Genomic DNA, 26873 nt, shown 5'->3' on the forward strand with positions numbered 1-26873 from the left:
GAAAGCAGTGCTCAGAGGGAAATTTATAGCAATCCAGGCCTTTCTCAAAAAAGAAGAAAGATCCCAAATTGACAACTTAACCCTCCACCTAAATGAATTAGAAAAAGAAGAACAAAGAAGTCCTAAAGTCAGCAGAAGGAAGGAAATTGTAAAGATCAAAGAAGAAATCAATAAAATAGAGACTCAAAAAACAATAGAGAAAATTAATAAAACCAAGAGCTGGTTCTTTGAAAAGGTGAACAAAATTGATAAACCCCTGGCCAGACTCACTAAAAAGAGGAGAGAAAGAACCCAAATCACCAAAATTATAAATGAAAAAGGAGAAATCACAACGGATACAGCAGAAATTCAAAAAACCATAAGAGAATACTATGAACAACTATATGGCAATAAGTTTGACAATCTGGAAGAAATGGACAATTTTCTAGAATCTTACAGCCTGCCAAAACTGAATCAAGCAGAAACAGACCAACTGAACAGACCAATCACTAGAAATGAAATTGAAGAGGTCATAAAATCACTCCCTACAAATAAAAGCCCAGGACCAGATGGCTTCACAGGTGAATTCTATCAAACATATAAAGAGGAATTGGTGCCCATCCTCCTTAAACTCTTTCAAAAGGTTGAAGAAGAAGGAATACTCCCAAAGACATTCTATGAGGCCACCATCACCCTCATTCCAAAACCAGGCAGAGATACCACCAAAAAAGAAAACTATCGCCCAATATCATTGATGAATATAGATGCAAAACTTCTCAACAAAATCTTAGCCAACCGAATCCAACAACATATCAAAAAAATTATACACCATGACCAGGTTGGGTTCATCCCAGGTTCACAAGGATGGTTCAACATACGCAAATCAATCAACATCATACACCACATTAACAAGAAAAAAGTCAAAAATCATATGATCATCTCAATAGATGCAGAAAAAGCATTTGACAAAGTTCAACATCCATTCATGATCAAGACCCTCGCCAAAGTGGGTATAGAGGGAACATTCCTGAATATAATCAAAGCCATTTATGATAAACCCACAGCAAATATAATCCTCAATGGGGAAAAACTGAAAGCCTTCTCACTCAAATCTGGAACAAGACAGGGATGCCCACTCTCACCACTGCTCTTCAACATAGTTTTGGAAGTCTTAGCCACAGCAATTAGACAAACAAAAGAAATCAAAGGCATCCATATAGGAAGAGAAGAGATCAAACTGTCACTGTATGCAGATGACATGATTCTATACCTAGAAAACCCTAAGGACTCAACCCCAAAACTCCTTGAACTGATTAATAAATTCAGCAAAGTGGCAGGATATAAGATTAACATTCAGAAGTCAGTTGCATTTCTGTATACCAGCAATGAAGCATTAGAAAAGGAATACAAAAATACGATACCTTTTAAAATTGTACCTCACAAAATCAAATACCTCGGAATACACCTAACCAAAGAGGTAAAGGACCTATATGCCGAGAACTATAAAACCTTAATCAAAGAAATCAAAGAAGATGTAAAAAAATGGAAAGATATTCCATGTTCCTGGATTGGAAAAATCAATATTGTGAAAATGGCCATCCTACCCAAAGCAATCTACAGATTCAATGCAATCCCTATCAAATTACCCATGACATTTTTCACAGAACTAGAACAAACAATCCAAACATTTATATGGAACAACAAAAGACCCAGAATCGCCAAAGCAATCCTGAGAAACAAAAACCAAGCAGGAGGCATAACTCTCCCAGACTTCAAGAAATACTACAAAGCCACAGTCATCAAAACAGTGTGGTACTGGTATCAAAACAGACAGACAGACCAATGGAACAGAATAGAGAATCTGGAAATTAACCCTGACACCTATGGTCAATTAATCTTTGACAAGGGAGGCAAGAACATCAAATGGGAAAAGGAAAGTCTATTCAGCAAGCATTGCTGGGAAACCTGGACAGCTGCATGCAAAGCAATGAAACTAGAACACACCCTCACACCATGCACAAAAATAAACTCCAAATGGCTGAAAGACTTAAATATACGACAGGACACCATCAAACTCCTAGAAGAAAACATAGGCAAAACACTCTCTGACATCAACATCATGAATATTTTCTCAGGTCAGTCTCCCAAAGCAATAGAAACTAGAGCAAAAATAAACCCATGGGACCTCATCAAACTGAAAAGCTTTTGCACAGCAAAGGAAACCCAAAAGAAAACAAAAAGACAACTTACAGAATGGGAGAAAATAGTTTCAAATGATGCAACTGACAAGGGCTTAATCTCTAGAATATACAAGCAACTTATACAACTCAACAGCAAAAAAACCAATCAATCAATGGAAAAATGGGCAAAAGACCTGAATAGACATTTCTCCAAGGAAGATATACAGATGGCCAACAAACACATGAAAAAATGCTCAACATCGCTGATTATAAGAGAAATGCAAATCAAAACTACCATGAGATACCACCTCACACCAGTCAGAATGGCCATCATTCATAAATCCACAAATAACAAGTGCTGGAGGGGCTGTGGAGAAAAGGGAACCCTCCTGCACTGCTGGTGGGAATGTAAACTGGTACAGCCACTATGGAGAACAGTTTGGAGATACCTTAGAAATCTATACATAGAACTTCCATATGACCCTGCAATCCCACTCTTGGGCATCTATCCGGACAAAGCTCTACTTAAAAGAGACACATGCACCCGCATGTTCATTGCAGCACTATTCACAATAGCCAGGACATGGAAACAATCCAAATGTCCATCGACAGAGGATTGGATTCGGAAGATGTGGTATATATACACGATGGAATACTACTCAGCCATAAAAAAGGATGACATCATGCCATTTGCAGCAACATGGATGGAACTAGAGAATCTCATACTGAGTGAAATGAGCCAGAAAGACAAAGACAAATACCATATGACATCACTTATAACTGGAATCTAATATCCAGCACAAATGAACATCTCCTCAGAAAAGAAAATCAATCATGGACTTGGAGAAGAGACTTGTGGTTGCCTGATGGGAGGGGGAGGGAGTGGGAGGGATTGGGAGCTTGGGCTTATCAGTCACAACGTAGAATAGATTTACAAGGAGATCCCGCTGAATAGCATTGAGAACTATGTCTAGATACTCATGTTGCAACAGAAGAAATGGTGGGGGAAAAACTGTAATTGTAATGTATACATGTAAGGATAACCTGACCCCCTTGCTGTACAGTGGGAAAATAAAATTAAAAAAAAAAAAAAAAAAAAAAAAAAAAAGAAAAAACTAATGCCATTTGCAGCAACATGGATGGAACTAGAGACTCTCCTCCTGAGTGAAGTAAGTCAGAAAGAGAAAGGCAAATACCATATGATATCACATATCTGGTTGCCAAGGGGGAGGGGGAGGGAGTGGGATGGATGGGGTGCTTGTGGTTAATGGATGCAGACTGTTACCTTTGGAATGGATTAGCAATGAGATCCTGCTATATAGAACTGAGAACTATATCTAATCACTTATGATGGAGCCTGATAATGTGAGAAAAAAGAAAGTATACATGTATGTGTAACGGTCACCATGCTGTACAGTGGGAAATTGACAGAACACTGTAAACCAGCTATAATGGGGAAAATATCATTATATAAAATTTAAAAAAATAAGCTAAGACAGGAGAAAAAGAAGCATCTTTTCATGATTTTTTGGTTGGTTAATTCAATCATTTCTTCATTTATACATTTTTATATTCTTTGGGGAAGAGATGGAGTATTCACTAATTTACATGCATGCCCAAATTGTTAACAAATTAAAAATAGAAAATCAGAATCAAGGAAATGAAGAAACAGTTATGGAAATAATCAGGATTAACACTATTTTTGTGACTAAACATTAAAGTTCTTAGCTTTTTAGCTGGCAAGATAAAGGGGAAACATAGTTAGGTTCTATTATATACTTCTTTGAAATAGATTGTTAGAAAATTTTGATTTAGTTCTTTGCAGGAAGAAAGCATAGCAAATGATCACTTTTCTAGATTCTTTTTTAATAAATTTGGAGTTCCCATTGTGGCTCAGTGGGTTAAGAACCCAAAGTAGTCTCTGAGAGGATACAGGTTCAATCCTTGCCCTCGCTCAGTGGGTCAAGGATTCAGTGTTGCCACAAGGTGTGTTATAGTTTGCATATGTGGCTCTGATCTGGTATTGCTGTGGCTGTGGTGTAGGCCCGCAGCAACAGCTCCAATTCGATCCCTAGCCTGGGAACTTCCATATGCCACCGGTGTGGCCATAAAAAGAAAACAAAATTTATTGAAGTGTAGTTGATTTACAGTGTTAATTTCTGCTGTATACCAAAGTGACTCAGTTATACATATATATATTCTTTGTCTTATTCTTTTCCATTATGGTTCATCACAGGATATTGAATATAGTTCTCTATGCTATCCAGTTGGACTTTGTCATTTATCCATTTTTCTAGATTGTAACTGGTTCCTTTTACAATCATCATGCCTATGCATACAGCTCTCTCTTCTTTCCTGCTCCCAGTGACTAAAGCAGTATGCTGACTTGGCCACTGTTAACATAACTGGCTTTCTGTCTCTGTGCCTTCCTGCCAAGCAAAGCCAAGCTAAGGCTCTTCCCAAGAAAGCTCTTTGCTTCTCTTGTCCTCTACTTCCTGCTTCCTTGTTGCTCCTGGGATATGTAGAGGAGAGGGGCCAACCATCTTTTTCTTTCTTTGGTTCTTCAGTTCCTACAATGTGGCAAAAATGATAACTTCTACAAACCGCCTAACTCCCTCTCCTAGGATTGCAAAAGCTAGTGGAAGCACATCTCTCATTTTGAGCCAGGCATCTAGAGTAAGCTTGGCATTAGCAGTAACCTTGACTTTTTTACTGCTCCTTTTTTTTTTTTTCTTCCCCCTGTAGCACTGATAGATGTGCTTCCACCAGCTTTTTCTCAGCCTAGTAGAGAGATGGAATCACAAGTAGGATGCTCTCTTTCTGGATTGGATAGGTAGAGGGATCAGGGCAAGTAGGGATCAAATAGAGAGAGAAGGTGCACTGGTTCCTAGAAGAGCAGTTGACATTGGGTAGAATCTTCCATAATGACATTGTAACACGCAAAACTGTTTCTCTTGGACTTTTCCTGTATTAATTTTCAATAAGGGATAAAGCCATGACATTAAAAGACAACTTGGAAAATACAGCTCCATAAGAGTCAAAGCTAAAAGATTTGAAGTCTCTGGTCCATGGAATTCCAGGACTAGAGGAGTAGGTGGTGAGTTCTGTTTCCCAGAACAGTCACTCATTTCACTCATTTATTAATTCTGTCTTCCTGGAGCTGGATTCTGAGAGGAATAATTAGATGACAGTTTGGGACTGTGCTTTCTGCTCAGGGTTTATATGGATAATTGAGGGGTATCTACAGGTATTGGGGAAAGGATGTATGAGAAGATGGATAGGTAGATATTATTTTACAGAATTAGCATAACTAATACAGTTATGTAGATGAAAGCTTTACCCATTTTATATCAGTATAAAGGGCAACCCAAAAAGTTACCTTAGGAGTTCCCATCATGGTGCAGCAGAAATTAATCTGACTAGCAACCATGAGGTTACAGGTTGATCCCTGGCCTCGCTCAGTGGGTTGAGGATCCAGCATTGCCATGAGCTGTGGTGTACGTCACAGACACAGCTGTAGCTCCGATTGGATCCCTAGCCTGAAGAACCCCCATATGCCACAGATGCAGCCCTAAAACGCAAAACAAAACAAAACAAAACAAAAAGTTACCTTAAAAAAGTCGAGTTTTCCTTATAAGCAGCTTTGAATTTTCTTTAGCAATAAAAAGGTTGCCTTTTCTCTTTTTTAGCCTATAGCTTCTTTTTCTACAATATCTTTACTCTTTTTTTCTTTTTTTCTTTTTTCCTTTTTCTGTGGCTGCACCTGCAGCATATGGAAGTTACCAGGCTTGGGATCAAATTGGAGCTGTCCCATAATGGGCACTCCTCTTTTTTACTTTTCATAAGATCTGTCATAAAGTTGATATTATGTCTGCCATTTTCTCCATTAACTTTATGGACCTTTTTAGGAGATATAAAAATGCTCACTAATGAAAACTTGGTAACTAATTAAGTGATTTTCCAGGAATTCTAGAGGTAGATAGACTGTTTATATACTAGCAAAAAGATGAAACTTAGCAGAACTAGTAAATAGAGTATGTCATGTATTCATTCGTGATCATTGTAGCCTTTGAAATATCAACAAAAGCACTTTGGCATCCTTATCCTAATGGGAGCTTCTGTCAGCGATGGTAGAAAAGTTATTGGATTTGAGGAAATAGAGCTCTCCTGGGGAGGGCCATCTCCCAGCTTCGTGCTTCTCTTAACGAGAAAGGCAGAAATTCAAGAACTTATCCTCTGACCAGAGTGAGATGATAAGATGTAATTCGTAAATCTAGAAGTTGCTTGGAATCTGTTGTATCCTTAGGGCCATTCTGTTTTCTCAAATTCACTATGATAGTCCATAAAAAGAGGCTGTTACTCAAAAACCTGTTAGAGGCTTTAAAACAGAATGAATTCTTAGCAGCTGTGCCTATATCTGTATCATGATATGAAAAGAGTCCATTGGAAAATGTATTCTGGTAAATACAGCAAAGACTGCTTGCTTTCAAGAGAAATCCCATCAACAAGTATGTAGTAGATATGGTGATTGTCAAACTAGGTAAGAGCTTTAAAAGAAATTCCCAGAGTGTAGAATATATGGGCCATTTCATATTTGCTGAATTCTAATAAATGAAGAACATGATTTATTTATATGTCATTGTTGTATTTTCCAGAAATTGTGCATCTTTGACAGTTTTGGAACCCTAGTCTTTGCTGTATTTATGGGAGTCTGGGGTAAGTTATATTCATTTTTTTTTCATTTTTCTTTTGCCTTTTAACCAAAAACAAAGAGAAATCCCAAGATCATACAAGCATCTATTTTAATAGCATTATGCAGTTTTATATAGAGTATCAAAGTAACCCACTTTTAGTGCCTTGGATTGCCCAAGCTTCAGCTCTCCACAAACTCCATTTATAACTCTTAAGGCCATTGTATCAATTACTGCATAAAAATTGTCAAAATGTCGTGGCTTAAACACACATTTGTTGTTTCTGATGATTCTCTATATCAACTGGGAGGGTCTCCAGGCATTGTTCACAGGCAGGATTGGTCCTTAGGGCTCAGCTGGACTGCCTGGTCTTGCTCTCCATGGTCTCTCATCCTTCAGTGAGCTGGCCCAGATTCTCCACATAGTGGTTTTTGGGTTTCAAAGAGAAGCCAAACTGGAGGAGCACACTGTAGGCCTTTCCTAAGCCTATAATGACACCAAGTTTGCGAAATTCCCATTGACCGAAGCAAGTCATGGCCACCCTAACAACAACGTGAGGAGATGGGAGGATTGCCTAAGGGCTTAGACACAAGGAGGCACAATTCATTGGGAGCCATTGGTGTAAGAACCCCACAACTGTGATCCAGCCTAACTCTCATGGGGTTAGGGCTCAGGAAAAGCAACCACACAAGGATTACAGGTAAGCTGTCTTCTTTATATACTTCTTTAGGAGTGATAGTTAACAAGTACATGCTGCTTCTCTTATAGTAATAACCTTCTGTTTAAATAAATAGAACAGATATGATCCTAAAGGATAGAATTTGTAAATGGAAGCTTGAACACGTATTTATGGTATTTACTTTGAATAGCATCATTAATGTAATGAGGCAGTTATCATTTTCTTGAAATGCAGACTTCTACGTGTTTAATTGATGTAAATGCTCCACCATTGAGGAAGAAATCTCCACTTTCAAAATTAAATGCACCTCCTATTTTACTGTATAAGTCAAGGGGGAAATAGAGTTCAGGATATAGCAAGGTGGGAGAAGAAAAAGAGCAAAGTCTCATATTTTGGAGACGTCAGCACATGCAACTTGCATACAAATACAGCTGTTTACAGATGTCCTTGGCAGTATTTCTCTTCTGCCTGGTCGGGCCTGTGAAGGGTCCCCAAATGAATCACAGAACAGACAGCCCAATTATCTTAGATGCTTTTAAGAGGTATTAGTTGCCACTCCTGCATAAAGTCTACTCTAAAATGGCCAAACTTCCCTAATAAGCCACACTGGCATTCAGGCACTTAACATGTTTTGGCTGGAAACCAAATACTAACCAATATCTGACCCACTGAAGAATAAAGATCAAGTTCATATATTAAAATTCTCTGTATTCCTCCATTGTAAAATACATCCTTTTTTTTTTTTTTTTTTTTAAATCCCCAGACACATGGGTGGGGACACTTTTAACTACTGTCAAAACCCCAGTCTAAGCTGAGTCTCAATCTCTATAGTTAGATTCATAATCTGTAAAATTCTAGCACATCTATTGAACTCCATATACTAGTGGATGCTGATAACCCTAACTTAAAAATACTTTTTAAATAAAGAAAAAAAATATTAACTTTGAGGCTGGAAAGACAAACCTCAAATTTCCTAGCTGACTTTGCTTTCTGTAATCATTAACTACACCCTGTTTATAGAACTAACAAGCTGCTGATTTTATCTCATGAGATTTTAGAATGCAGAAAACATTTCGGCCCTGCTCGTAGCACCATATGTGTATCTTTAAGGATATGTATGCATGATGAAGTCTTTATTTTAAATGCTTTATATTGCTTTTCTGGTTACCTCTGCCTTATGAGAACTACTGCTGTGAACCTCATTACAGAAAGCTTGAAATTGCAGAACTGAAGGTTTTCATATCACCATCATCACATTCCTGTAGCATCTCTTTTGCACCCGCATTTATGTGGCAGAGTAGTTTTCTGCTCCCTGGAAATATAAAAGTTGAGGATAGAAAACCTTTTGTAATAAATATAGCACAAATCATATGCTTATCTGAAAAATATCCCCTCCTTCAGGCTAAAGCAGTCCATCTACTCATTGTGGGTCCTGGAGTTGTAGACACCACGTCATGGTTGAAGTACAGGTTCTGGGCACCTTCCCATTCCCTGTTTCTTACCTACTTGGATCTGGTGCACCCTGCCAGCCTCTTTGCTGCATGACTATAGTTTTAATTTTCACCTTTGCGTTCTAGGCTGGGCCTAGTGACCTCCAGAAAAACAGCAGACACATATGGGGGGCCGGGCGGCGGGGGGCATTTAGGAAGTCATTATCCTCACTAGCTACACTTGGAGATCACAGAATAGCTGTGGTGACTGCTGGTTTCAGGTCTCTGCTGCTCCGGCTGCCACCACACCAGCCAAATAACGCAGCTCCCACAGCCACCTTTGCCTCCATTCACCTGGGTTTCTGAGCACACAGATGCATCTGAGGGGCATTTGTCAAACCTCATCTGGAACCCTCGCTGCAGGAGCGTCTGAGAAGTGTATTTTCAAGCTTATAGTCTTTCAGTTACGGAACTGGAATACAGGCTGAGCAAGCTCGCCGGCCTTGTCTGCCTTTGTTAGTAAAGAGATCTGAATAGTTTCAAGGCCCAGTACAATGTCCCAGCCCTTCAGCAGCAAACTCTTAAATCACCCAGAACACGCCCATGGACTGGACTGCACCTCATCCTTAGACATTGCTGGATGCAACCCTCAGCGCTGTGTACGGCATCTTCTTAGCTGATGCGTGTTTTCTTTGGATGTATGATATCCTGATTGAGAGGACGAACTGGGGTTGATGCCCAGTGCCCTCGGCAGTGTCGATGAAAGTAAACGGTCAATAACAGGAATAGAAAAGAGTTTTGATTCTGAGTTTTATTAGTCCACACTGAGGACCATAACCCAGAAGTCTGCTTGCCAGATTCCTCTGAGAAACTCCCCCAGAGAAGCAGAGTTTTCAGCACAGTTTTAGATCTTGTCAGAACAAAGAACATCAAACAGGCCAGGGATACATGCCTTCAAGGTTTTAAAAAAAAAACCAGATCAGCACATACACGAGTCAGTGTGGCCTTGGCACCTGGGATGGGAGTCTTTTCACTGAAGGAGCACCAGCACTGGTGTCCAGTAAGGGAGATATTTAATCTTTATTTTTAGCATGAACATTCTTTACTTCTGGTCAGTGAGTCCTTTTCTGTAACAATTAAAGCAGATGTACAGTGTATGTTTGATAGGCACAAACAGGCTGTTTGAGTTACCTAATGTTCAAGTTAACACAAGTATAAGCCAGGATGACTTCTCCACTCCCCAGGTGTGAACATTTCTTCTATCAGTAGCCTTCTGTCTCATCTCGTTATATGTTCATAGAAGAGCTCTGTCTGTCTCCAGTCAGCTTGAGCTGCGTGGTGTGGGGTTTGTCAGAGAACATAAATGCCGTGCTCCCCATAGGGGTTGGACCAGTTGTCACATTGCAGGAAGAGAGAAAGCAAAATATCCAGAGCAGGAAATTCCTGTCCATCATCACGCATGGTCCAGTGCCATCCCTCGGGGACACACAGTAGTGTGAGTCAGCCGCCATGTGGACCCAGAGTGCTCCAGAACCCTGGGTGGTTATGCTAGGCTATCGATCTATCCAGGTCTTTCATGGACACCACCCCCTCAGTGCAAAGTTCTTGGCTTTGTGAAATTAGGGACTAAGAAACTCCCACCCACTCCTGCAGCTCCTAGGGCGTGCACCCTTCAAGGCTTTGAGGATCTGCCAAAAACTCATTATTTTTCACCAGGCCATTTCGTGCTTGCATGGCAGTCCTATCACTTCTCAGTCAGAAGTGCTCTTTAAGTTCAGGATTTGGTAAAAAGCAGCCGTTCTACCCTTGATGTTCAAGTTCAAGGAAGAAGGGGAAGGGTATCCACTGTCCTCCCCTTATGGCACTCATTAGAATTGCTTATATTGCTTTTTGTATGAAGAGGAGTTTTATATTCATAAATCATCTCCTCTTGATACTGTTGCTAGATAGGTACTGAGCAAATGAATAGCTGTTACACTCCATTTTATTTATTTTATTTTTTAAAATTCTTTTCCATCATGGTCTAGCCCAGGATATGAGATAGAGTTCCCTGTGCTATACAGTAGGGCCCTTGTTGTTTTGCCGTCCTATATGGAATAGTTTGCATCAGCTAACCCCAAACTCCTAATCATCCCTCCCCCATTCCCCCTTCCCCTCAGCAACCACAAATTTGTTCTCTGTGAGTCCGTTTCTGCTTTTTTCAGAGCTAAGTTCTTTTGTGCCATATAAGTGATTTCATAGAGCATTTGTTTTTCTCTCTCTGACTTAGTACGAGAGTGGCATTACATCATTCTTTCTCATGGCTGTCCACTCCCATTTTAAAGATGAGGAAGATTGACACTCAGGGAAATTAGGCAAATTACCTGAGACCCCCCCCCCCAAAGACAAAAAGTGACAAACACAGAGTAAGAGCTCTATAAATAATTTGGCTGCCATCAGCCTTTAGATCAATGACAAAATGCAGTGTACAGTGACAAACTTGTAGCAAAATTTTAGAAGGATGCAGAAATATTAATTTTCATTGATCTAATTGCACCATTTTGTCTGGGGCTCTGAATTATAGGAATGGGTTAGAAAACGTCAGTTCCACATCCTGGGTTCTACCTCATCTACACAAGTCCAGACCCTTCTTTCTGTATCAGGAATGAGAAATCCCCAGCCTTCCAGCCTTATGAGATCAGTCCTGGTTTGTTTCATCTCCGCCTGCCTTTAAGTGCCAGAGCGCAGCACAACTTTCATGTCCTACATCAGAGATTCCTTTAAAATAGATATGTTTGAAGATAGAAATTCACGAAAGTAAGCCGCTATTTTTTTTTTATAAAGTGAAAAGTAATTTTCTTTTCTTAGCAGAGGAGGAAATCGAGGATCTTCTTCACGGAAAAAATCAATAAAAATTTCAAAAACATCTGTATTTCTAATATTTAGATTAAAATGACAAAATGTAGAGGGATTTACAGACACACAAGCAGCTTTAGAGAGATTGCTCCAGGCTGGGCTCATAAAGAGGCTGGCACCCTCTTCTCACCATGCAGTCTTCTTCTCTGGGTTGGAAAGGACCAGCGGTCCCCTGGTATATAGTCCCCGTGCTCTAAGCGGATTGCCCGGTAGGAGGGTACATACCAGGATTCCTTCAGCCTCTCTTCCCTGCATAACTCCCAGCACTCAAGGGGCTAGAGCTGCTTCAGCCTCACTGATCAATGATGACGTTTTCATCTCCAGCTCTTCCAGGCCCAAGTGACTGGCAGGGCAGAGAGTGGGGGAAAGTGGACACCCCCTCAGGGCAGGGAGCAGGTGGAGTCAGCTGGGCCCTCTAGGTGGGTGATTCCTTCCTTCAGGAGTCCCATGCAGTGGGGGTTCTCCCATTTCTGGAATGACTTCCCTCAGTTCATTCATTCACCCCATACTTATTTAGCACCTGCTGTGTGCTCGTGCTTCAGTGACAAACAGGACAAAAGCCCTGCCCTCGCGAAGGTGACATTCTAGTGGCCATGATGCAGGATAAACGTAGAAGCAAATGCAGGTCAGGATGTGGGAGGGCTCTTCTGTTTTGCAACACACCAGTGGAGGTCAGTGTAGGGAATATTGTGTGTCCTTTTGGGGAGGATGAACCTTAGCCCTGGACTGATGTCATGGTTACAGAGCGGGAGACAGGGTGCAAAGAACTTCCTGAATGGAAGCTGTAATGCAGCGTGAGCAGTAGAATCCTCAAGCAAATTCAGAAGCAGGAGTCTTCTGTTTGATTGGGGTGCATGTTGTCTATCAGGGGACGTGAGCTTAGGAGACTTTGGTAAGCAGGTGACGTATTGTACAGACTGTGCTGCTGCATATACAGCCCCAGGAAAGTGGGTTCCTTCCCCCAGGTGGGGGTCTCTTTCAGAGCATCTGCCCGGGAAGTCAGCATGGGTCAGGTGGGGAGCAGGACCCGCCAGTCACAGTTTGATCCATAGTTGCCTATTGCTCTCAAGCCTTCTATCCCATAGATGCTTCATTTCCCTGGATGGTGGCAAAGGCACACATGGCTGGGCAGGTTCTCAGTGGTGGAGGCGTCACCGTCCAAACTGAACACTCAACAGCCAGGGCCTCTGCACTCATTGGCCTTGGTCTTGGCCAGATGAGACTGTAGGGTAGCTGGACGAATGAGATGCAGGTTCCACACTCCGATTCACCTGAAGAGGTCTAATTCGGAAGATTCTGGTCAAGGAATCACAAATGCTCTCTGGCAGTCTCTCTCATTCTGGGAAGGGCACAGAAAAGGAGAAGGAGGACCATCCTGAGGGCAGGAGCAGCCACATCCATCCTGCTCTCAGGGGTCTGCCAGCTAAGCCAGCTCAGTTTCTCTTACAAGTTACGTAGAGGATTTGGCAGGGGGGCGGTATTGGGGTAACCTGAGAGTGTCAGGAAGTCATACCCGAGTTCTTTGTAGATGACACTCCCCAGTGTTAAAGCATCCCATCACAGCTGCCGTGCAGGGAGATGGAACTTGGTGGTGTACAGGTCATGGCCTCTGCTCTCTCTTGGGGCCAGTGGATTACAAGGTCAGCTACCAGTGGGGGTGGGGTATCATTCCCGTGTAAAGAGACCAGGAGGCCTCACATAATTCCTGCACTAGGTTTCTTTCTCTCTCTTTCTTTAAAGTATAGAGCATACTTTTTTATATAAAGTATATTATAAAGATGTACAATGTTGTGCCAATTTCTGCTGTACAGCAAAGCAGGACAGAGGGCAGAGTCTGTCCCAAACAGACTAGGATCTGTTTTCACAAGTTGAATAAAAGGTCATCATTTTCCTTTAAAAAAAAAAAAAAAAAAAGGCATTAACTCTTCTTCTCTGCTTTAAGTATCAGTACCACTTATAAATTAGATTAGATTTATCGACCACATATGAAAGTGTTGTGGATAATTAATGTTATGCAGCACAGATTTCTGAAGCATCAGTCATCGTGGAAGATCCGCACAATGCTGTTCTCTCTCTTTATTAGTTACCTTGTTTCTGGAGTTTTGGAAGAGGCGCCAGGCAGAACTTGAGTACGAATGGGACACTGTTGAGTTACAGCAGGAAGAACAAGCCCGACCAGAATATGAGGCACAGTGTACTCACGTGGTGATAAACGAGATCACTCAGGTAAAGAGGATGTTATCTAAATGTGGTTTCGTCTGTTTAGTTCAGGGATTCTCAACCTGGGCTGTACACGGGAATCGCGGGGGGACTTTAAAAATGTTGATGCCCAGCTTGGTGCTCAGTGGCCTGGGGTGCATTCTGGCACAGGGATTTTTTTTTTTTTTTTTTAAAGCTCTTCTGGTGGTTTTTAATGTACAGCCAAGGTGAAGGTGTATTGCTTAGGACTGTGGACACAGGAGATAAATGTGGTCCCTTCTTTCATAATAACAGTAAAAAAAAAAAAAAAACAGCATAAATGTAAGAGAAAAGATGCATTGATTTGTGTTTTTTTATACCAATAAAAAAAAAGCAAAAAAAAAAAAAAGACTGTGACATCGATGTAGAAGGAAAGACACAGTAGTTTTTATCATTGATTCTGAATTTTCCACAAGTACCTTCATTATTACAGCCCCCTTTTCATTATAGACTAGCTGCCCCTTTGTCTTGCACTCAGCCTCTGTCACTGCTCCCCCTTCTGGCCGGGATGTGCACAACATAGTGTGACTCAGCCTAAAAGCAGAGAAAGAATGGAGGAAGAAGAGCATTTGCTGAGTGAGGTCCAACTGTGTTCAGGCACCATGCTAGGCATTTTATATAATTAGAAAGGTAAATTCACTGCTGCTACTGCTGCTGCAGAATTTTTAAAAATATAACTGTATATCTCTTTGTATAAACATTCCAGAGCCAGTGAAAGATGATTTTTTTTTTTGAATCATCTGCATTATTGCTTCTTTCCATCAACACAGAAAATTTAAAGCTGATTGTACTTGCAGTCATCAGCATAAGGACAGGAGGTTTTGAATACGAATGACTATTGGAAAAGAAAATGCTTTTACCAAGAGCGTCTGAAAATGTCTCCAGCTATAGATTTTATAAATTGAATCACAGATTTACAGAATGTTGGCACTAAAAGGGTCTGGAGGGAGTGGTTCAGCCTCCTCATATTATAAATGGAAAAAAATGAGGTTCAGTTACCAACAGAAGGTGACATTTGTCTTTTACAATGTAGCAAGCTTCAGATAATCCCCATTATGAAGAGCTCCCATTATTTATGATGGGGTCAAAGCATGTGTTGCTGAAAGACTACATTCAGAAATGAAGGCTGAAACTTAGACAAAATCAGATGTTCAAGGCGTTTTTGAGTACCGAAAAACAAAACTTGTATTATTGGTAACATATGGAAAACACTGAAGAAAAGACATCTTGGAAATTTAAACCTGCCAATTTTAAATTTAACCCTGCCAACTAAATAGTGAAATTTCCATTGAAATGTTACTTATTTAAAAAAATTGAAGATGAGGGAGTTCCCACTGTGGTGCAGTGGGTTAAGGATCTGGCATTGCCACAGCTGGGGCATGGGGTGCAGCTGCAGCTGAGAGCTGATCCCTGGCCTGGGAACTTGCAGATGCAGCCACAAAATAAATAAATAAATAAATGTATCTTTAAAAATAAGCAGGAAAAGTTTTTTTTTAAAAAAATTGAAGCTGAAGGTTCGTTTCTCTTTATCATTTTTCTTCATTTTACTTTCATTGGGAACACATCCTCCATTGTTTAGAGAGGCCAGCAATGGGGTGGTGAGGCTTTGGGGAAAAAACTGCCAGAATTTCTGTGTAAGCCCAGCAATTTACTAGCTGAGTGATCTTGGACAACTTATTAACTTCTCTGGGCCATAGTTTCCTTAGCTCTACAATAGGACTAAGAGAGTTGCTGCCTCATATGGTTGTGGTAAGGATTGATCCAATTAATGTACAGAACCTACTTAGAACAGCCCTGGCACAAAATAAATGCCATGTATGTGTTTGTAGCTATTTTCACACTGTTGATTTTGTCTTTAAAAAATCTAAATAGATTCATAGAAACTATAAAATGGTAACTTTAAAAATTCATAGTTATATCTAATTAATACATAAACGTGCACTGGGATACCTAGTGCTTGGAGAGACCTGTGAAACTTTCTGTTCTGCACTGTGGTCCCTTTTAAAATCCAAGACAAGCTCAGGAATAGAGCTTTACAGCTTGGCATTGTCAGATACCAGACCCCAGGGCTCAAATCATGGTGGGTAACAATTTACTATTCACAAGGGGTTTTTTTGTTTTGTCTTGGGGGGGGGGTGGTTTTTGCCCCTTGGCATGTGGATAGAGCCTGGCCAGAAAACCTGTGCCACAGTAGCAACCCAAGCCACTGCAATGACAACACTAGATCCTTAACCCACTGCACCACAAGGGAACGCCCACATTTGTATTTTTAAAAAAATATTAAAATGAACACTGCACATGTTTTCTTCTGTGTATATTGGAAATTGTTAACAAACACTATAGAGGCTATGTCTGCAAACTTTTTTTTTTTAAATGTAGCCTAGGATTCAGTGGACAATTAAAAGAAAAATCATTTTATTGGAGGAATCCCTTAATTGACTAACCTTGTTCTTTTTTTTTTTTTTTTTTTTTTTTTTTTTAATTAGGAAGAAGAGCGTGTTCCCTTTACCACGTGGGGAAAATGTATCCGTATAACCCTCTGTGCCAGTGCTGTCTTCTTCTGGGTAAGAATCTGCTGCAGATTTTTTAATATCTAATTTTAAACATTGAGAAGACTGAAAGTCGAGCTGGAAACTTTGTAGTCTCACAGAGAAAATTGTTTCCAGAGGACAGCTCAGCCACCGCTGGAGCAGCTCTGTAGGTTTCATAGTATCTTCTGCTCCCAGTGGCTCCTCCAGTTCCTTTCACCTCATTTGTTTACATCAAATTCGTGGTTCAGGATTTTCCAGTTTCTGATGAAGAGACCAGATGGGAGGCATTAAGAATTCTAAAATTTTCCAAGAGTAACAACTAATATAAAATGTCTAGGAATAGCTTTAACAAAAAGATAATAGAAACTATTCCCCCTTCCCCCCCAAAAAACCATAAAATCCACTGAAAGATATAATAGAAGCCTTATACAAATGATTCTAGGTAAAAAAGACAATATTTCTAAAATATCAGAACTGGTGAAATTAGACTTGTGTATATTATTTTAAAATCCTATTAGTAATATAATAATTAGTAATAAGAGTGTCATTAGCTCAAGGGTAGTGAGGTTAGAGAATAGGACATGTAGCCCAGATATAGGCTCAATGATAATTTAATGTATGAAAAGAAAGGCACTACACATCAGGGAGATAAGTAAAGTTTATTCAGTAAATGGTAATGGAACACTTGTTAGCTATTTGGGGGGGAAAAAAAAGACTAAAATCATACATACTGTGTAAATTCCAGAAACTTTTTAAAAAGTAACACCATCAAAAAATTAGAAGTAAGTATCGATGAATATACAATCTCTAGATGCGGAAGAAGTTTCAGAGGAAAAGATTTAAAGATTTCCATAGATCAAAAGCATCCTAAGTTTAAACAAAGCACCAGAGGAAATATCTGTTGGCAAATATAGGAAAGGGCTCACTCCTCCATATCTGAAGAGTTCAGATCATTCTAAGATAACACCAAAAATCTCAAGAGCTGAGAAGGTAGAGAAGATGAATACCACCCATTTACAAAGGAGAAAAATATGGTAAGTGTCAAACATCAATGATAATTAAATCAGTGAGCATTAAAAAGAAATACGATTTTTTACTTTACAAGTGATAAGGCTCTGCATTTGAAAGGATGAAAGGCCGTGATCAGCTACTCCCATACCGAGGCTATTGGGTTTCTATACTGCTCCAGCCTTCTTCAAAAGCAGTTTGGCAATATGTCTCAGGGATCAAAAACATTCATATGCTTTAGTCCACTAATTCAGCTTTTAAAAACTTTTAATCAGGAAGTATTTCAAAATGGCAAGTTAAAGTATCAGCTATCTATGTCTATCTATCTATCTATCAAATCTCAGCCAAAATATCATCCTTCTAGCCCTTCATGCAGTAGAATATTGGGCGGCCATGAAAAACTATATCCATGAAAATATTTCATGACATGGAAAAATGTTATGATTATGATAGGCTTGAGAATAAAATTAATATGTAAATGATTTTAATATTCAAAGAATGCATAGTTCTGAAAGAATTACACCTATAGATACATTTTTCCCTATTTTTATTTTTTCTTTATTTTTATAGTTGAAGTCTTTCAGTTATAGGTGACAGAAAATCAGTCCCCAATTGGTTTTAGCAACAACAAAATAGTGGGGTGGAGCTGACTGGTTCCTCTAACTGAAAACCTCAGGTGTGATGTATGGCTTCAGTCAAGGATAGATACTGGAGCCCAGATGATGTCAAGTCTAGTTTTATTCTGTCCTCATTCTGTGTGCAGGGGTGTCCCAGCCTGGTGCTTCTAGGCATTCCTCATGAGTCCAAGATGGCTGCAGCTTTCCAGCTCTCACATCACAACCAGGCCAAGAAAGTCTCTTTTAGCAACTTACTCTCTCTCTCTCTCTCTCTTTTTTTTTTTTTTTTTTTTTTTTTGTCTTTTTAGGGCCACATCCATGGCATATGGAGGTTCCCAGGCTAGGGGTCTAATCAGAGCTGTAGGTGCTGGCCTACGCCAGAGCCCCAGCAATGCCAGATCCGAGCCATGTCTGTGACCTACACCACGGCTCACGGCAATGCCAGATCCTTAACCCACTGAGCGAGGCCAGGGATGGAACATGCAACCTCATGGTTCCTAGTCAGATTCGTTTCCGCTGTGCCACAACGGACACTCCAAATTTACTCTCTTGACAGAGGAAGCTCATCTTTCCCATGGGCACTGGCACATATCTCCTCACACCTCAGTGGCTTTCAACAGGTTATTTGCCAGTCCTTGAATCAGGTTCTGAGGCTGAGAGGATGTGATACTTATTTGCCTCAAAACAAATGGGAGCTACCTCTGGATCCCCAGGGAAGGTGGGGCAGTCAAGCAGAAACCACAGAACTAAAAGTAAAGGGGAAGTTATTTATCCTAAAGTAAAATCTGGGTCCTCTTCTAAGACTGGGGACGGATTCAGGGCAGCAAAAGCAACCAGTGTTCACTACCAGGTACTTTGGCATTTTCTCTAATGAGCATATATTAGAGTTATGATCAGAAAAATGATATGTTAGAAACTTGAGGAAGAATGAAAACTTTCTTGTCTCCTAAGAAATATTAAGCCCATTAAGTGCTCTGAAGGAAAATGGAAACATGTCAAGTTTGTAAAAGTTTGTACACAGAATTGGAATTCATTTCATAAACATGTAGAGAAAATGGCCATATTAAGTTTAGTGTGTCTTTGGACTCTGAGTATCTCAGTTCTCTCACTTACGAGCTGCTTCATTTGGGGCAAATTTCTCCATCTCTATGTGGCTCTGTTTCCTCATCTATAAAAGAGATATAATACTACCTGGGAGTTCCCGTCGTGGCGCAGTGGTTAATGAATCTGACTAGGAACCATGTGGTTGCGGGTTCGATCCCTGCCCTTGCTCAGTGGGTTAACGATCCGGCGTTGCCGTGAGCTGTGGTGTAGGTCGCAGACACAGCTCGGATCCCTGTGTTGCTGTGGCTCTGGCGTTGGCTGGCAGCTACAGCTCCAATTAGACCCCTAGCTTGGGAACCTCCCATATGCTGCGGGAGCGGCCCAAGAAATGGCAAAAAGACAAAAAAAAAAAAAAACTACCTACCTCACAGGGTGGCTGTGAGGATTTTAAAAAATATATGTGTGCTAAAACATTAGTAAGCATTTAAAGAATCTTAACTATTGTGATTACTTAATATATAACTTAAAACATTATTTATGCAGACTCTTAAAAAATACATACTATTTAAATGGCCCTTGGGGTTCCCACCATGGCACAGTATGTTAAGGATCCAGCATTGCTGCAGCTGTGGTGTAGGGTTGCAGCTGCAGGCTGGATTTGATCCCTGGCCCAGGAACCTCTCCATCCGCCAGGTGCAGCAAAAAAAAAAAAAAAAGAAGGAGTTCCCGTCGTGGCACAGTGGTTAACGAATCCGACTAGGAACCATGAGGTTGCGGGTTCGGTCCCTGCCCTTGCTCAGTGGGTTAACGATCCGGCGTTGCCGTGAGCTGTGGTGTAGGTTGCAGACGCGGCTCGGATCCCGAGTTGCTGTGGCTCTGGCGTAGGCCGGTGGCTACAGCTCCGATTCAACCCCTAGCCCGGGAACCTCCATATGCCGCAGGAGCGGCCCAAGAAATAGCAACAACAACAACAAAGACAAAAGACAAAAAAAAAGAAAAAGAAAAGCCTGAATGTGTTGTGCTCAGAGAGGAAGACTCGATACACCTTCTCTAATACATCTTTCTCACTCTTAACAACTTTCCATGTATAATCTCTCTCTCTCACTCTCTCTCTCTCTCACACACACACACACAGTTACTCCTTTCACAAGTATGAAGCCTTAACTGTGAAGAAGGAAGTAATGAGAGAGATTAGAGGAGGAAATATAATGCTTTCTCTACAAGCTGCTGATGGCTTAAAAAGTAAGAAAAACATCTTTGAAACATTTTGGTCACCATAGTCACAGCTAATATTTCTTTTTATTTTTTTTAAATTTTTATTTATTTATTTTTTCTACTGTACAGCATGGGGACCAAGTTACACATACATGTATGCATAATTTTTCTTCCCATTGTTGTGTTGCAGTGTAAGTATCTAGACATAAGTTCTTATTGCTACACAGCAGGATCTCATTGCAAATCCATTCCAAGAGCAATAATTTGCATCCATTAACCTCAAGTTCCCAATCTCTCCCACTCCCTCCCTCTCCCCTTGGGAAGCCACAAGTCTGTTCTCCAAGTCTATGATTTTCTTTTCTGTGGAAACATTCATTTATGCTGTATGTTAGATTCCAGTTATAAGTGATGTCATATGGTATTTGTCTTTCTCTTTCTGACTTATTTCACTCACTATGAGAGTCTCTAGTTCCATCCATGTTGCTGCAAATGGCATTATGTCATTCTTTTTTATGGCTGAGTAGTATTCCATTGTGTATATATTGCCATTTAGATAGTACTTTTCATATGCCTGGGCTTAATGTTGTAATTGTTTTTACCTGTTACTACTCATTGACTCCTCACAATCATCCTAAAAGTTAGTTCCTGTTTTTATCCTCCCATTATATGGATGAGGAAATTGAAGCCTCCAGAGGTTAAGTAATTAGCACAAGGCCCCCCCACCTAGTGGTGGGACTAGGATTAGAATGCAGGAGTCCAGCTCCAGGGCCGACCTTGTGATCACTCCCTTTACTGCCCCCTACAGGTGGAAACCAGCCTCCCTCTGTGCCTGTAAGCAGCATGAGGGGATAGGCTTGGTCCTGAAATTCTGCTTCTTTGTAGCTTTTCTCTCTTACGGCATTCATCACCAGCAGCCAGAGATGTTCTGGAGTATGATCAAGAAGATGGAGGGAAAACAGTTTTTAAATGGGGCCTTTAAAAAAAAAATAATCTTATTGGGGTATAGTTGACTTACAAAGTTGCATTAGTTTCAGATGTACAACAAGTGAGTCAGTTATACATATAACTTTTCAGATTCTTTTCAGATTCTTTTCCCATGTAGGTTATTACACACTACTTAATAGACTATCCTGTGCTATACAGTAGGTCCTCATTACCTATTTTATATATAGTCGTATATATATGTCAATCCCAGCCCCTTCATTTATCTCTTACCCACGTTTCCCCTTTGATAAACATAATTTGGTTTTGAAATCTTTCTGTTTCTGTTTTATAAGTTCTTTTGTATAATTTTTATTAGATTGCCCAAATGATATTTGTTTTTCTCCGTCTGAAGAAAACAAGACCTTTAATGGGCATTGTTCAGTGGCCAGAGAAAACCCGCCTAGTGAGGAAGTGAAACATAACCAGATGCAGATTATGCTCTAGACACCCCCACTGACCTTGGCTCTTTGCAACCAAAACTACAATGCCTTAGGGAAATGAATCTTGTGCAAATGCAGGTCTAAATAACTGCCAGTTCAAGATCTCAAGATCTGAGTATGAAAAGAGTGTGAAGCTTTTTATCAGCAGAGACCCACCTGCTACCATTTCCAGTAATTACCTCTGGGCACCTCTGCAGCTGGTCCTGTTCAGAATCTCCTCTTCCATGGGGATGAAGACCGCAGCCAGTGCTGGCTGAATCCTAGTTGGTGATAGGTTCTCCATTGGAAGGAAACATATCCTCTCAATGGACTACAGCTGAGCAAAAAACACTAATTCATAACCTGAATAATTCCATCATTGTGGAAGGGATGTTTTCACTGGTTCTGCTATCTCAGACTTTCCTCCTACCAGAACATGCTACCAGTTGCTCTGTTTTTACCCCATCTGAAGATATATTTCTCTTCCCTCCCACCCCCCGACCAGTCCCTGTCTCTGAGGTTTTTTGGGTTTTGTTTGTTTGTTTTTGTCTTTTTGCCATTTCTTGGGCTGCTCCCGCGGCATGTGGAGGTTCCCAGACTAGGGGTCTAATTGGAGCTGTAGCCGCCAGCCTACACCACAGCCACAGCAACACAGGATCTGAGCTGCATCTGCAACCTACACCACAGCTCATGGCAACGCCAGATCCTTAACCCACTGAGCAAGGGCAGGGATCGAACCCGCAACCTCATGGTTCCTAGTCAGATTTGTTAACCACTGCGCTGCAACGGGAACTCCTCTAATGAGTTTTTTATTAGAACAGTTTCAAGCTTGCAAAAAAATTCCCAGAAAGCACAGAGTCTCCGTACATGCCTGATCCCCTGCACACAGCTGCTCCTGCTGTTAGCATCAGTGGCTGCACAAATTTTGACTGCCATTATTCCTTCTCCTTTCTTTGAAATTTAATGTGCCTGATTTTCACCTCTCTTGTGGTACTTACGTGAGATTTACATCACCTCACACACACACATATTGTCCATTTAACTGTAGAGCCAACTCTTAAGTGTAAAAGCATGATTATTGGTGAATCTCATGCTGCTGTGCCTATTGCGTTTTCAGATCCTGTTGATCATTGCTTCAGTCATTGGGATCATTGTCTACCGGCTCTCAGTGTTCATTGTATTTTCTGCAAAACTTCCCAAGAACCTTAATGGAACAGACCCAATCCAGAAGTATCTAACACCACAGACGGCCACGTCCATCACTGCTTCCCTCATCAGCTTTATCATCATCATGATCCTGAACACCATATATGAGAAAGTGGCCATCGTGATTACTAACTTTGGTAAGGTCATTTCTTTTTTTCTTTTTTTTTTTTTTTTTTGTCTTTTTGCCATTTCTTGGGCCACTCTCGCGGCATATGGAGATTCCCAGGCTAGGGGTCGAATCAGAGCTGTAGCCACCAGCCACAGCAACGCAGAATCCGAGCCGTGTCTGCAACCTACGACACAGCTCACGGCAACGCTGGATCCTTCACCCATTGAGCAAGGCCAGGGATCAAACCGGCAACCTCATGGTTCCTAGTCGGATTCGCTAACCACTGAGCCATGATGGGAACTCCGGTAAGGCCATTTCTAAGCCATTCTTAGAACCAGGTAAAAATAGAGACTTAGCATTTCAATTCCAGTATGTTACAATTTTTAGCAAATTTCAAGTGTAAACATATTTTCTCCAGCCTGTACGAGGCATGAATTATCTCTAGCTTTGCATGAGTAAAAGGAACAAAGCAGACAGTCATTATAATGTCCAAGCTCTGTGTAAACAGATCCGTGCTGAATAATATTTTCAATTACATTAGATCATGTACCCTATTGTTGAAAGTAAATAGTCTCTTTATTGCAAATAAGTGAAACAGGGTCATGGTTCCAGTGGCAGATCTGCTCCTGCATTGCTGAGAGGACACGCAGTCACACTGTTCCGTGTCTTCCCCCCATGCTGTTCATATTAATATAGCTCCATTCTCATCAGCTCTAGCATTTGTAATAAATGTTTCTTCTCTCTGGCTTGTGTCCCAGGCAGCTGCTTAGTGGCCAAAGTTAAGTGCTTCCCACACACTGCATATGGCTGGGTCGTTCTCCAAATGGTCTGCTCAGTGGTCATCTTCTGAAAACTCTAAGACCGATTTAAATTCTAAACTAGGAGGATGACCCACTTTGTCTTCCCCAGATGCTTCTAGCAAGTGGCCCCATGCTTTGTTTTCTTCAACAGACCTATCTTCTTGCAGTTCTAGAAGACAAGAGAATATCATTTGGCAAGCTGTTCAAACATAATTTTCTGTCACCTTCCATTGGGAGAAGATAGTCCTCACCCATTTGATAACATTGTGCTTATACATTTTAAGGAGCAGATGACTCTTTTTTGCCCTCTGGGATCTTGTGTTCATGAAAGGAGAAATTCTTATAACAATGTGTAAACTTGGAATTAACATAGTAGCTATATTAAGGCATTCAAAACAGCTTAAATGGAAACAGCGTGAATTATATTTTTTTATCACATTAACTCATGTATCAGTGTCTTTGATTAGAGTCTCAAAGCTGTTCAGAATTTTAAAACCTTAAACTTTGCTTTTCACTACAGAACTCCCCAGGACCCAGACTGATTATGAGAACAGCCTAACCATGAAGATGTTCTTATTCCAGTTTGTCAACTACTACTCTTCATGTTTCTACATTGCCTTCTTTAAGGGCAAATTTGTGGGTTACCCAGGAGATCCAGTTTATTGGCTGGGAAAATACAGAAATGAAGAGGTGTGAATATCGAATTGTGTTCTCTTGACAATTTAAGCTCTTTCGTGTTTTCTCTCAGTTGCTCTGTGATGAGTTTCTTCTTTATATATTCCTTAGATTTGTTTGGGGTTTGGGATATTTATTTATTTTCTAAACAAGAACATCAGAAAAAAATAAAAGTAGATCTCTATATCATGTTAGACCCATCTAAAATTTAAATGAGATTTTCTGTGTAATATTTCAGTGTGACCCAGGTGGCTGTCTCCTTGAACTGACAACGCAGCTGACCATAATCATGGGAGGAAAAGCAATCTGGAATAACATACAAGAGGTGTTACTTCCGTGAGTACTGAGCTGTGTGGCCTTGGGGATAGAACAGCCCACCATCCAAGTCATTCCCATGCATGTCCACCTCTGAAATGGAATAATCCCTCTGCTTATTAAGGGTCTCCAGATAAGATGACCCAACCAGCAGGGTACATGTAACCAGCGTTTAATAATTATGTTTAAAAACCTCATTCTTTAGCGTTAACTTCAGTCCCCATCTGCAGTAGCTTCTGCCCATCATCGATGGATGACTGATCACAGCCCTTTGAGAGATGGCGCTTGTTGGGGCCGTGAACAAGTTTTCCCACCACTTCTCACGACTTTCACCTCTCTTTTTTTGTAGATGCATTTAACTGTCAGTAATAGTAATATGTTGAGTTCCTAGCATGTGCCAGTCACTGTACAAAGTGCTTATATATCTCATTGAATTATCCAAGCAATCCTTATTTTTATCTCCCTTTTGTAAGTGAAGATTCTGTGGCTTAAAGAGGTTAAATGACTTACCCAAGTTCACGGTGCTAGTAGGAGGTGACTGTGGGGTTCAGATATAAGATTCCATGGCTCCAAACCCACATGCTTTTAAGAACAGAGGTTCGGAGTTTCCTTCCTGGCTCAGCGGTTACCGAACCCACTGGGATCCATGAGGATGCGGGTTTGGTCCCTGGCCTCGCTCAGTGGATTAAGGATCTGGCATTGCGGTGAGCTATTGTGTAGGTCGCAGACACGGTTCAGATCCCACGTTGCGATGGCTGTGGCGTAGGCCAGCAGCTGTAGCTCCAATTTGACCCCTAGCCTGGGAACTTCCAAATGCTGTGGGTGTAGCCCAAAAAAGCAAAAAATTTAAATTAAAAAAAAAAAAGAACAGAGGTTCCTTGTGGTCCTAAGGCCCAGAGTTATATAATGTTTTAGGAGACATTTGTCTGAAATAATAACTACGAGCGTTTTGATTTGCCGTTCTTTTCCTAAAAATGAGAAGAACAGATGTTAGCTAAGGTCACCCTGTCCTTTTAATTTTCACATAAACCCAATCCCATATGAGAGTGGACAGTCCAATACCTTCTGCAGCTTCTCCGTATTTCAAGGAGCTTATTGTGTTGGTGTTCTATTGCTTTTACAAATATACCCAAATGTAATGGTAACAGGAGAAAAATAGAGCCCCTCCCCCCCCCCAAAAAAAGCCCTACAGAGTAATAACAGATTTAATATTTTATGGTTCTGGAAGTCAGAAGTCTGCCAGAGGTCTCATTGGGCTAAAGTCATGGTGTTGGCAGAGCTGTTTCTTTCTGAAGGCTCTAGGATAATCTGTCGCTTTGCCTCTCCCAGCTTCTAGAGGCCACCACATTCCTTTGCCTGTGACCTCCTTTCTCCATCTCACAGCCAGCAAGGGTGCATGTCTCTGACTCTCCTTCTACAGTCACATCTGCCTCCTTGCCTCCCCTCTCCCTTCTCTTCCCTTTTTAGAGACCCTTTGGTTACACTGGGCCCACCTGGATAACCCAGGCTCTTCTCTCAGAGTCAGCTGATCAGCAACCTTAACTGCATCTGCAGCCATGCGTCTCCTTTGCCAGCGAACCTAACATGTTCACATGCTCTAGAGATTAGGACATGGACATCTTCGGGGCGTGGGTGGGGACCATTTTTCTGCCTACCGCACTAACCTTTTCAAGGTAATTTTTGGCTCTGAGTTTCTGTTCTCACAGAGCTGTTGATCTCTCTTTCGTCTTGCCCTCCACATCTGTGCTCTCTGCTCCCTGCCAACCTGAAGGCAGAGCGCGGTCGTCTCGGCATCCTGCAAACCATTCACGCAAGCAGCACAGAGGAGGAACTCAACCAACCTGAATTTCAAAATTAA

General features: G+C 41.0%; 1 protein-coding gene and 1 long non-coding RNA gene across 8 annotated transcripts in view; one reads left to right on the forward strand and one right to left on the reverse strand.

The window, feature by feature from the left end:
• ANO6 (anoctamin 6) overlaps positions 1-26873 on the forward strand; it is a 368316-nt gene that overhangs the window by 315114 nt on the left and 26329 nt on the right. For 4 of the 7 annotated variants that reach the window (XM_084957199.1, XM_005655713.4, XM_084957197.1 and 1 more), the window contains 6 exons: positions 6815-6875; positions 13938-14080; positions 16579-16656; positions 23028-23253; positions 24546-24715; positions 24939-25036. In XM_084957199.1, coding sequence (XP_084813325.1) covers positions 6815-6875; positions 13938-14080; positions 16579-16656; positions 23028-23253; positions 24546-24715; positions 24939-25036 — 776 coding nt within the window. Of the gene's footprint in view, positions 1-6814; positions 6876-13937; positions 14081-16578; positions 18547-19641; positions 20009-23027; positions 23254-24545; positions 24716-24938; positions 25773-26873 lie in introns of those variants that run through there. The other 3 variants (XR_014804019.1, XR_014804020.1, XR_014804021.1) reach the window with 3 other exon arrangements.
• LOC146403487 (uncharacterized) lies at positions 23263-25661 on the reverse strand. The gene is made up of 2 exons (XR_014804087.1): positions 25526-25661; positions 23263-24194 (listed from the first exon to the last, which is right to left on the reverse strand). It is a non-coding gene; the product is annotated as an uncharacterized LOC146403487 (long non-coding RNA).

The sequence above is a fragment of the Sus scrofa genome, chromosome 5 (assembly GCF_054392235.1).
Source record: "Sus scrofa isolate SSC_HxYL_T2T_F1_AM1 chromosome 5, Sscrofa_HxYL_maternal_Yorkshire_Landrace_v2.0, whole genome shotgun sequence".
NCBI classification, from domain to species: domain Eukaryota; kingdom Metazoa; phylum Chordata; class Mammalia; order Artiodactyla; family Suidae; genus Sus; species Sus scrofa.